Source organism: Anabas testudineus, chromosome 21 (genome assembly GCF_900324465.2).
Source record: "Anabas testudineus chromosome 21, fAnaTes1.2, whole genome shotgun sequence".
Taxonomy (NCBI): Eukaryota; Metazoa; Chordata; class Actinopteri; order Anabantiformes; family Anabantidae; genus Anabas; species Anabas testudineus.
In genome coordinates this window covers 12904206-12916979 of record NC_046629.1, presented here as the reverse complement: position 1 = coordinate 12916979, position 12774 = coordinate 12904206, and the positions used below count along the sequence as shown (strand labels likewise).

Here is a 12774-nt window from a genome sequence, read left to right as displayed (position 1 = left end):
ACCTGATCTAAATCCAATTGAGATGTTTTGGGATGTGTTGGACCAGTAAAGGAAAATCAGTACCCAAATACTCAACACCTCCTTTAGAATGGTTGGAAAACCATTCCAGGTGACTACTTCATGAAGCTGACTGAGAGAATGCCCAGAGTGTGCAGTGCTGATATCAAAGCAAAAGGTGGCTCCTTTGAAGAAGAAACTAGATACATATAAAAGTATAAACATTTTCAATTTTTGTCGACTACATAATTCCATAGTTGTTCTGTCATAATTTCAATGTCTTCAGACCACATTATGTACAATGTGGAAGAAAATACAAATGGAGAAAAAACGAGGAAAAGAAAGAACAAGATGTGTGTCCAAACTTTTGATTATTAGTGTTTATATGAATGGTGTCAGAGAAAAGTTTGTTTTACAGACTCCCTTTTCTATTTGTGTAATTATTCTGTCAAAGTTGTGACTGCTGTAGTGAAATGGCTTGTCATCCTTGAGTGGCTCAAAAGAGATTTTACACCGGAGGTTTGCAGTTTTTGAGCTGTATTAACCATATAGCCATGCTGATGATCAAATGTACTCAGTTGCAGTACATTAGTGCTCCTTCATCTTAGGGAAGTGGATTTGGAGGAAAACAGCAGATATGTCCTAACTGTGAGAGCTAATGGGTTTACTAAGCCTGTTTCCCAGCGGGCTCTTCTTCTTTTTCTTCTTCATCATCTGCTTCTCCTGTTAAACAGAGGAGGATACAACGGACCATGAAGGCAAGCTGTCTGCTATTCAGTTGAAGCCGGTTAAATCAACTCCAGCTCCCAAATAGCTTCTCCCTGGTTTATTTAATGGCACATATTTGGGGACTATGTGGCTGCTATTATACAGGGTTTATCAATGCAAATAATTAACAAAATTATTATCAGACTCGTTCATTATTGCTTATTGACCCTTCTCTCTGCTGCTGATGTATCGCATCAGATCTGATGTATCTTAGACCTGCTGAAGAGCTAGCCTACACCTGGTAGCGGGCGGGCTGCTATCAGATACAGTCTACCAGAATCTGCTTAGTTTTAAGCTGTGTACCAAATTAGGCTTAATGGTCATTGTACAGTTCTGCATGCAGTCAATTTTTACTTTAGCATGTTCATAGTAGTTAACAATTACAAAACAAACTAGATGTGGTTAACAACATGGTGGATGGGGACTGTGGGCAGAACACATGTAATTAGAGTTTATGCCTGTTTACTAATTGTTTCAAGAAACTACTGACTATAACAAAGCTCACCTGGGCTCTTAGTTCTTTTGTCCACTCTGTTGCTCAGGGTGTAGCACAAATACCGTAACTGTATTTTTAGATCTCCTAATCTCACTCACTGATCTTTGCATCCACGAGTCACTTGCACCTGTGCACTTATCAATCAGTTGACTACTTATTATATTATAACATTATATAACATTATATAAAATTATATATTAAATGATGTGGGAGGCTTTTCAGGCTCTTCGCTCCTCCACTTAATCTACAGTTCACATGTGTGCCAAACTGTGAAGGGTGATCCAAGTGAATCACAGATCAACTGCTTCCACTTTTGTTGCACTACCTTCTCTTTTCTTCTGTGTTACAGTTGTTTCAGTGGTATAGGAAGCAGAATAATTTGCCTTGTTGTTAGATTTATAGCAGGGATTTGTCTGGGAAGACTAACCTTTCATGAAGTATTCTCAAATGCTGAATTAAACTCAATGACTTTTATCATCGCACAAGAATTGTACAGTTTCACTGTCATTAAATATTGGACCATTGATAATAAACTTTTATTTTATTATCTGAATACATTTTAAGATTCTGTGACAGTAACAGGAAACAGCCCTGGTTTTATTGTCCTCAGTTCACCTCTATTTCTCATTTATTTTGCTTTATCCCTCCCCATGCCTCTTCCAAGTTAATTATTGGCTGTTGTCTATGTTTACCTGTGGAGGGCAGTGTTGCTCTAAATATTGATAGTTCACACACAGTCTGAAGCACTTTACTGTGTTACAGCATCCTAATTACCAGTAAAATAAAATCAAATGGGATTAGTGTTGCTGATTGTAAAGGGTTCAGGTTATATAGGGTTGTTGCATTCACCCAGTGAGGAAACAAAATGGTTTCAATATGATGAATCTGTATTTTAAATCTGTTGCTTTTTAAGAGGACTTGTATTAAGTACATTATTATGATAAGTAGGTTAATTTATTTCTAGACCATAAAAAGAAGATAAGGACATTAATCCATGTTGTAATAGCTCACCTAACACTAAGAATGAGTAAACTAGCATTCAAACTTGTGCCCATGAAACCAGCTATAATGTCATAAGTTGGTAAATGTTACAGTTTTCTGTACATTTGCTCTAGACAAAGATGTTATAGGTGGTAAAGTGTCCTGCTTTTAAAAGCGTGTGTGTGTGTGCGCACGCGCTTGTGTATGCACGCAGGGGGTCTCTCTTCATGTTCCATTAGTTTCACAATGAACAGGTGTGACCTGACCATATACTTGCTCGAGGCTATCAAGCACTACCATGTATCCATCTGGGCTGGCCTGGTTTTATCTGAGCCAAACCATTTGCCTGCAGTCAGTTCAACTCAAATGCTTTCATTATATGATGTACAGTGCTTGCTAGTGGGGTGTGACAATGGACACTGGGATAAACAGCCACTAGCTGTTTTGTTCCTGTCAGAGCCTTGTTGGAACACAATAATGATGTCAAATCAAACTCAAATAAATTCAATTCATGTTTAATGTTTTTTGTTTTGTTCTTTCACTTTCAGATCAGTTGTTCCATGTGTTGGCAATGCACATGCGTCTGTACAGCATCGATTCAGCCTACAACCCCTGGTCTAAGCTGACACAGATTACACAAAGCAGAGAGGCAGAGTGAGTGACTTTCTCCCTAAAGTACTTCTATTAACAGTGAATCTCTAAATCTCGTCATACGTTGCACAGACCTCTCAGTCTCTACTTTCCCCTCATTCTTGTCCTCCCTCATATAAACATGCAATCAAAGCACCACTTTCCCCTCTCTCTCTCTAAACACCACCATTTCCTCCTGCCCCCAGCAGCTTTTCCTTCACACAAAGAAGAGCTAAAAACTGGAAAAAAGGCTATGCGTGGTTTCCATAGATACCAATAATTGCTGCATCTGGCAAATTACCGGGCACTCCACAGAGAGCAAAACGACTGTCAAATTCACTGTACTGAGAACAACACCACCATACCAGCACGGCGTCTCAGCTTCCAGCTGTCCACCTAGCATTGACAGAAACACGCATTTAACAAAATACAAAAGACACAATTTGTACCACTCACAATTTTTTTTGTGTGTGTGTGTCTTTAAGTACTAGTACATCAAAATGTGCTATTTTATGTGCAAATTGCTTTGTCAGTAGTTGTAACACTTAACAATATGACCTTTAACAACCTTTCCTCCCTGTTAGTGTTTTAAGACAGCTTTTACACTTGTTACTATTAAAGCTCACAGCCATACAGGATTCTCAAAGGGGTCATTTGGTGTTTAAAAATACTTTGTCAAGGTTTCACGAGGGAGGACTATCATTGACACCCTTAGGCGGTCAACCTAATCTAGCCTACTTAAATAGGACAAAGAGAGATGTTTATACATGGATGTAAAAAAAACATAACGTTCTGACCTTTTTAAATGTTTTCTTAGAGGAATTTATGAAGGTTTTGCAGTATGTGAGTATAGCTTGTATGCAGTGCTTTTAGCAGGGATGAACGCTCTGTTTTCTGAGGCTTTCCTCCGATGCACAGCAGCATTAACTGGTGAGTGCTTTGGTGATGAAAGGTATTATTCTTTAAGTGCAGTTCCTCTCATTCAAACCCCTGGGGCCTTTCAAGAGTAGAGTGGAGATTGGAACCACACTGAATTGTCAACAGAATAGGAGACAGTTAAATGGAGAAGGCAACACAATATGAATATGTAACTACGGCTGTGTAAAGGGAGTTGGGCTGGGAATACAAGAAATGGGTCTTTTCAAGCCACCTATTTGTTAAGCTAATTTAAAACATTATACACAGTAAGACCTTTGGTCTTCTACTTTTTTTTTCTTCTTTTTCTTTTTTATAAAACCAGTTTCAAACATCCAGTGTGCAACATTGTTGACCTCATCTAGCTGTTGAAACAATGACTTTTTAACATTAAGACATAGGTTAGTCTTAGGGTTAATGTTATTCTGACATATCAGCGCATTTATGAAAAGAGCCATTGCTTGTGTGTTCTTGCTGAATCTGTAATTTGGCATTAAAGACTGTGCCTTTCTGTCACTGTTTGCATGGACACGTGTATATTTGTCACTTAGTAAAAGAGTATGTGTTTCTTATGATTTTTTTTTATATGAGATAAAATGCATAGAACCTTCTGGTTAACAAAAAGCTTTTGCTTGTTTTGCAGTAGCTTTGATGAAGAGAGACCTGAGGTGCCCATGCTCTTTCGAGATGTCCCGTCCCTCCTGATTATCTTTGTGCTAACGATGCCGCAGCCTCTGCGAAAAGGTATACTTCCTTTTGGCTGCTTCACGACACTACAAGAGAGCAGTGAGAGCTACGTTATCAGTTCTAATCGGGGCAGAGTGCAGGAACAAAGCAATTCACATTTCTTATCTGTACTCCCATTGCTGATATTTAGTTGTGCAGATCAGAGAGGCACGACCATGGTGGTGGGAGAGCTGCACCTCCTTTATGTGCCCTTCTGGTGTGTCTCCTCCATCTTAATGCCTGCAAAAAAGGGATGGAGGGCCACCTAAATACCTGGTCCAACACACTGCAGTCATGTTTAATGGGATGTATCGCAGCAGGCATATCATCTCATTGATGACTGAATTAGGTTGACCACTGGTAGAGACAATTAGGACTACTAGAGCATGATAATGGTGGATTTATTAGGAAGACTGGCTTTCTATCGAAAGTTAGGATTGTTAGATTTCCCAAGGTTATGGCTCTTTTATAGCAATAATGCCTGTAATGCATTATTGCTATAGGCTGTGTAATGTTTATATTTTTTAATTTTTAAGGTATTTTTCAGCTCAACAGAGTGAGACTAAATATATATTTTTAAGGAGAATTATACAAACAGTGATCAGTGCCTGAATGGTCCTTTGCACCTGATGACTACAAAGGGATGGTCTCTTTTTGAGTTGTGTGAACTGACACAATGACCAGGACAATAGATGTTAGCAGCCCTTTTAATGTGGAAGAAAGCAAATGGCATTATTGTTGTTCTTTTCAGTACCAAACTTAAATATCAATCAGGCTACATTTTCCACCTAAAATATTGTGCTAATTATTCTAAACAATGTTTTGACTCTCTATGTAGAACTGAGGAACCAAACACAACCCTGTAAATACCTGCCAGTCTTCCTCAACTAATGTGTCTAATGCTAGAGGGCTCTTCTTTTGAACTAAAAGTAACACATGCTCAACACCTCTTCCTTTAATAGAGCATTTTACATGTGTGGTGAAGATGCTGTACAACCTGCAGTTCATCCAGGCTCTGGCTGCTCTGTCAACCAAGTTCAGCCCAGAGGAAAGACAGGCCTGGAGCACATCTGGAGCACTCATGAAGGTAAAAGTGAAATCACAATTCAGCAGTATTTCAGTATCATTCAGTACTTGTGGTAGTTTTATCTGCCTTACATTTTCTAGTGTCAAACCCTGCTCCAGTAGTTCAGAAGTAGTTGTGGGTGTTATTCTGGTTGTAATGATCCGGTTAATTTGAACAGCTTCTTGGTAGAAACAAAGTGATCCAAGCTAGTTACGAGCCATTTCTTTACCTCGGTTGCCTAATTTCACTCTCACTTGCCCCGAATCTAGTTCTCTCCTCTTTACTTGAAAGGTGAGAATTAGCCATGAGAAGAAGTCACTAAAGCAAGAAGTTGCAAAGTGTGATTTGACCATGGCTGCCAGTAAACACACACAGGTTTGATCCCTCATCCCTAACTCAACAAGAGAGTGGTGGTTGAGTGTCATGAGAGAAAATAAAGGAATAAATAGGGTTGCTCACAGCACTTATCTTATAAAGCTCAAATAAATTTGGCCACAGCTTCGCACAACCAGGCACAAAAGATTTTATGTGGCTGCAACTGATGCACAGGCTTCAGTTTGCTCCGTGCAGGTGTGTGTTTGACCTGTGGTCCTAGCCTTGCAGGACCACATCACTGACAGATTACAGACAATATAATTTATAGTTATAATTATTCATATTGTGTATATATAATTTATTTATATCTATAGACTATATCACTATGGTAAATTAAAAGAAAACAGAGGTAAGTAAGTGACACTAAAGATGCACCGGAAGAACTTTCTGGTCTCAGTGCCGTGTAAAAGCCAGTACCAGAGAGAAAAGTCTTCTTGTTTCTTGTGCTGGTTGAACCAGTTGCTTCTTCTGATTATTTCCTAGAACCACAGTAGATCATTGTGTATGACTTAGCTGTAAGATGAATTAAGGGCCTTTCTGATTATATTTATGTGCTTTCCACAGTTAAAAGTATCGATCTTCATTATGTGGAAAAGTGTGATTGCTGGAGAGTCTTGCATTAATTGGCTATCTGTCTTCAGTCTATTAAATCTGTATTAGTGTGCGGCTGGCTTAAATATCACAAGACAAATAGCTGAAACCCTCCCCTACGATGTTTTCATCTATAATTGATGTGTGGATTTGTATCTTTCTGCTTCACTGTCATGAACAGTGGGCACACATTCACAAGCTGCCATTAAGATGGATTTTAAATCCACAATGAAAGTGGCATCCATATTTGGTAACATACTATTGTAATTAAGTTGAAGTTGGGGGGGGGAGATTCATTCTGAACAAAGATCTGAGCCCAGAGGAAGGAAATCCATGGACTTGAAATTTCTCCTCTATAAATCTATGACAAAGGACAGCAGACGAGATAAGACTGCTGTTTTATATTCTGCCACTTTCAGGTTGATAAATGCTTGCAGCCCTTTCTCTATATAAAATACTGATGAAACCAGTTGAATCTATATTAGAACACACATTCCGTAATATCTCGACCACTTATCAGATGTTATATTGTATGGATAGAATTATTGTGCACTGCTTTTTCTGCAAAAGTAATTTCAGTATGTAGAGTAATTGAATACTTGAGAAAAAGGCTAGGAAGACACAGATGAACACTCTGATCTGCATTATATATTACGATATTTGACCTTCAAATATAATGGAAACTAACAGTAGATTGATGATGCCATCAAAATGTTGTTTTACTTTTTGTGTTCTTGGCCTTAGTTAAGGTTTGTTAGATTGTTTTATCCATTTCAGAAGACCTACAGACTGTCATACATGCTTTGATATCTGTGAAATCATTCAGCTGAGTCACAAAGAAAAAGGTGTATAAACTAGAAACTGCAATTTTTGGAGAAATTGCGATGGGATTGCAGTGTGCTGCAAAAGCTTCACTAAACTATGTTGCTGTCTGCTACATAGATTAAGATGAACTTTATTTCTGTATAAGACATGAAAGCTGAAGCCACGCTTTGATCCCTGCTGTAAAACCTGTAGGTACAGGAACAAGCGATTAAGTCTGAATAGTTATTAAGGTGGGAAAAAGTTTCTGTATGAATGAGAAGAAAATGTTGCATATTGTTTAACATTTGCTTTTGACGAATTCTTTGCAGTGTGAAAACTTTGACTTTCAGAGTTTCTATGTCTGTGTCACATAAACCCTTATGTATGTGTTAAAAAAGGTAAAGAAGTTTCGAAGCATCCTGTTGTGTTGATAATGATGATGTGACAATTCCTGCAAATGTATTCATAACTAATGATTTATTAGCACGTTTGTCTGCGTGCTACTGTGTTTAGCCACAAAAAGCTGAGCCATCAATTTATATTTGTGAGAATTATTGTATTCATGTCCGTGTGCTTCCTGTCTGTGAAGAATCCACAAACTGAAATTAACTTCTGGTTACAACTGGTCACATGACAGAGATTTACACGAGAGGTAGATGGCACAGTGCAGCACATTAGTCAATTTTAAATCACTCTTTTGTTGCCATCAAAAAGCTACAGGCAAATGTAGTTTCTGCCACCTGACACCATTAAGACAATGCCACTGTAATGACTGGCCTCTTGTTAGCATGTTACAATATTTGTACTAATTTCTTAATGAACATTTGATGAATCATCATCATCCTTCATAAAAATATTCTTCATCCCTCCAGTAGACTTTCAGAGTAAAACTAGTAACAATAAGACTGAACTGCCATTTAGATTCGCTCCATTATTCATGTTCATAACCGTGACTAATGGTCTTGTTTGCCAAATTCTTGTTGGAAACTGATTTATTTTCTTTTAGCTGTTCACTAACCAATCAGCAGTGAGTTACATATCCAATCTACTGAAGTAACTTTGAGATGATGTAAAGGCTTCAGGACCAGTTAGCATTTGTCTGTTTGTCGTATTTGTGGTTATTTCATTGACTGGAGTTTATGTTAAAGCCTATTTTTGCAAGTGTTTCAGTTTCCATCCTCATTTTTCTATTATCAACAAACAATGCTGACAATATAGGACTAAATATGGATTAAAAGTCTGTTTGTTGTCTTACAGAGATAATTATAGACTATACCAAAAGGAAAATGTTGGCTATCTAATACTTGATTACATGTATTGAACTTTTAAAAATTCTGCATTTGGATCTTTTTTTTTTTTTTTCCTACAGAACACTGCAAATTCAGAGAAGTCTTTCGAAGCACTGCTCAGTCATATTATCAGTGAGCTCTCTAAAGACAAGACAGCCTACAATCACAACAGTGAGGAAACATCTATGGTGAGACACTAAATAAATGAGAAACATTTTGAAACATACTGTAACTACTTTCAGAAGGTTTTTTTCTCTCTCTCTCTCTCCAGCAATATTTTTTGTTTGGCTCCTTTTCATTTTCACCTAAACAATGAATTGGCCATTACCCTGAGAGACAGTGGTCTAATATCTCTTCTAATCTCAAGGGGAGATATATATCACAGTATTATCAGCAAGCTGTTGGCTGGTTATTGATCAAGTGTTACTGGTGTTTCACTCTCCAGCTGAGCTCCAGTGTGTGGTCCCCACAGTCTATTGAGTTCAGCCTCCAGCAGTTTTGTCTGCCCTTCCTTCGCCTCTCCTGCCTCCTGCAGCATCACCTTTATGGAGACAATCTAACCGGCTGTCTGGTATGTTATATTATAAACACATCACCCCTCCCCTTTTAACTACCACACTATATATCTTTACAGCAAAAAATTTTCCACTGAACTTGCATAATGTTCAGTTTATATATGATACTTCATCATTAATATATGATTAATGTCTCAGTTCAGGAAACATTAGATGTTTCAGCACTTTAATAAACATGAGTTTAGATCCTTTGATATCATGTGAATTTTGGTTTTAACTAAATTAAACATGCTGAATTCACCAGTAGTTTCCTGTTTCTGTGTTGTCAGGAGGAGGAGGAGTTCTCCTCCTTGGCTACGTGTTTGGGGCTCCAATCCTCGGCCCCCCAGCCTCCCAACAACACGCGCAGTGCCTCATATCTGGAGTGGACGGTCAGCGCTTTTGACTTGGTGGCGCAGTGGTGTACTGAGGTCACAGGACTTTCTCAGTTGCAAGCAGAGCAATCATTGGTACATACATAAATTTCATTCAATTGACAAACTATATGCAGTCAACCTTCTTATTGTTCATGGTGCCTTTTTTCTGCTTGTATATTATCACATCCTAAAACTAAGAGATGTCATAGAAACTGATCATTTAAGAGACCTTGTTGATTTACTTAGTGTAGACTCACAACAAATATGATTTCTCACCCTACAGCTTATTTAGACAAGTAAAAGGAGGAAGTCAGTTTAATATTTATAGGTTTTAGCAGTCACATTTCTCTGTACTGGGGTACACTGTGGCCTTAATATTTTTTAAAATCTTCTTTTTTCTGCTCTGAAGACATTGCTTGTCCAGGATCCTCAGTGGGCAGCTCCCCGCCTTCTCCAGCTACCTGACAACTACAATATCATTTTCCAGTACTATCACAGGAAGGCCTGCACTGTCTGTAAAAAGGTGCCAAAAGACCCTGCACTCTGCCTTGTTTGTGGCGCCTTTGTCTGTCTCAAAGGCGTGTGCTGCAAACACCAGGGTATCTGTGAATGTGTTTTGGTAAGTTTCTCGCTGCATGACATGTGAGGTTCAACATGACTTACTTTGTAAATGTTGTCCAATTCCACATTTTTTACACAATTCACAGTTTGCTATAGTTTGACAGTGTAATGGTCAGTTTTTGAATTGCTTATTTGTTGCAGCACTCCCAGCATTGTGGTGCAGCTACAGGCATCTTTCTGCTGATAAATGCCTCCGTCATCATCATCATCCGCGGACATCGTTTTTGCCTGTGGGGTTCTGTTTACCTTGATGCCCATGGAGAGGAGGACCGTGATTTACGGTATGAAACATCACTAACAGTCACAGAAAATACACAGCTTTTAATATTGCTGTATTCATACAGTTTTTACAGTATCTATACTGTCATTCATTTGGCAGATAATATATAAGATATGTGACTCTCACTCTGGCTCTCACTCTTGTTTTCCCCTCTGGCCTTTCTCCAGCCGTGGCAAGCCTCTCTTCTTATGTGAAGAGAGGTATCGAGTGTTGGAGCAACAGTGGGTTTCACACACCTTTGATCACATCAATAAGCGTTGGGGGCCTCACTATAATGGACTCTAAGATCTTCCAAGTCCACTGAAAACACCAGCCCATGACGGAGAGGATTTATTTTTTTCCGTGTGTCTCGATCAAAATATTTGGGAACTCTTAACGTGAAAAACACAAACATCCAGTGAGGGTTTTGCTGCCACAGCCTTGGTTTATGTGAAGTTTGGTGTACAATCATGCCTAAAGATTAACACGTGTGTGTGTTTAAGTGATTTATTGTGTGGGTTTTCAACAGGGAAAAACAAAATTTGGTAAGATCAAAGCACAACTTTGCCCAAAAGTTAAATTGTTTGGCAACAGTCTTTTAAAACCTGTGGTTTTTATTTGGGTTAAGACGTAAATATCAAGTGCTGATTGTCCCTGCAAAGTAGAATTTCTTTTTTGCACCATTTATGTTTATGCATATCCCTTTTTATTTATCAAAATGTGCTCTGCTGTGCTGGCATGAGATTCAGACCCCTGGTGAGTGAAGCAGTGTTATTGCAATGCGCGCTCAATGTCTGCTGAGGTGATGGTAGGCAGGACAAGTCCACTCATCAATACACTAGAGTTTATTTGCAAACACGCAAAGGCTCTTTTTATGGGTCTAGTTGCAGTCCATCCTCAGGAATTTTTTGTTTTGTTTTTGCTGTTTAAAATACATTTTAGATATTTAAATAAATGCTGCTGCTCATTGTTCAAGTAAGTAATTTTAACTTTTGTGAAGATTTTTTTTTTTCTAAGGTTGTGCTTTGAGTTTATAGTAGATGGCTGGGAATATTGACTCAAACTCACTTTAATGTTTAAGGAGGTATGCGGTCACCTCATTATGCTATGACTACAGTTCTTGTACCCCTGCTCTATCTGCGCTTTTTGTTTGTGGTTGATTCTGAAGAACAAACTCAAATTTAAACTCTAATAATTCATATGAAACTACAATCAGACAAAAACTCACTGCCATTGTTGCACAGAAACCTTAAGTAAAACCAACAGAATTGAAGTAGCATACGTTTTCAAAAAAAAAAAAAAAAGAAAAGTCATTGCACAGATTTGGCATCCTGCTGCACTGGCAAAACCGAACACCGTATGAGAGCTGAAATATGAAATTGGTTCTGTCAAAGTTTTCTCTCAAGATATGAAACTAAATTAAATGTAGGCTGCTTTTGAGAAGAAATGCCAATACTTCATCTTCCTGTGCTGTCAGAAAAACGTTTCTTTATGCTTTTGATATGTCATAGCTGCAGAACATTTATTGTGACGACTGTCCCTTACTCATACATCATCTAGTTGTTATAGTTGCATTCTAACTTTACAAGATTATCAGACTTGAGTATCCGTTAGACACTGTGCATGACATCCTTTAAACCACCATAATTTAAGTGTCTTAGCTACCTAATTTTGTGATTATCTTCATGGGAGGAAATTTATCCAGTCGTGCCTGCAAGATTGATGTTGAATTTTCAAAGTGATAAACGGCGTGACGAAGTTGACGCAGATGTCTGGTTACGAAATGCTGGGTTACATTGTGCTGCATTTAAGGAATCTTTAAGGAACAAGTTAACACTTGAAAAACTTCCTCTTGTATTCATGCATGCTGCTTTTCTGTTTACCGAGTGTCTCCTCTCCTTATTTTAACTTTTTCCACTATGTAAATGACCGCAACCAAATAGCCAATGGGTGTAAATTGTAACTGAAGGCTCTTGTGTGTTCTCCTGTATGAATGAAGAGAGAATACAGTACATTACTGTAGGTGCTGACTCAAACTTTCTGAGTTTGACCAGAAAGTGTGATTTAGACATTTAATGCAAAATGTAACATATGTGAATAAAATACAAACACACTGATTTGTGTCCTTTTTTTGTTCTCTTGCCAGGTTTGTTCAGTCAGTTTACATTCAGATGATGGCTACAAGCCGAGATGTGTTGATCTTTATACTGTAAGTTGTCCTTCACTGTGCAGAAGGTGAAGTTGTGCTGGAAATCTGCTACGCTATTTAATTCAGTGTGGGAGCAGTAATATGACATTGGTTCTGTCAACGTATCATCTCAAGAT

The 12774-nt window shown here is 38.2% G+C and overlaps 1 protein-coding gene across 3 annotated transcripts in view; it reads left to right on the top strand.

The window, feature by feature from the left end:
- Nucleotides 1-12566, top strand: part of ubr3 (ubiquitin protein ligase E3 component n-recognin 3) — a 34810-nt gene extending 22244 nt beyond the window's left edge. For 2 of the 3 annotated variants that reach the window (XM_026375745.1, XM_026375748.1), the window contains 9 exons: nt 2791-2896; nt 4431-4531; nt 5476-5600; nt 8719-8826; nt 9084-9209; nt 9483-9662; nt 9979-10188; nt 10332-10471; nt 10638-12566. In XM_026375745.1, coding sequence (XP_026231530.1) covers nt 2791-2896; nt 4431-4531; nt 5476-5600; nt 8719-8826; nt 9084-9209; nt 9483-9662; nt 9979-10188; nt 10332-10471; nt 10638-10755 — 1214 coding nt within the window. In that variant the 3' untranslated portion in view covers nt 10756-12566. The remainder of the gene's footprint in view (nt 1-2790; nt 2897-4430; nt 4532-5475; nt 5601-8718; nt 8827-9083; nt 9210-9482; nt 9663-9978; nt 10189-10331; nt 10472-10637) is intronic. The other variant, XM_026375746.1, reaches the window with a different exon arrangement.
- Nucleotides 12567-12774: the final 208 nt, after the last annotated feature.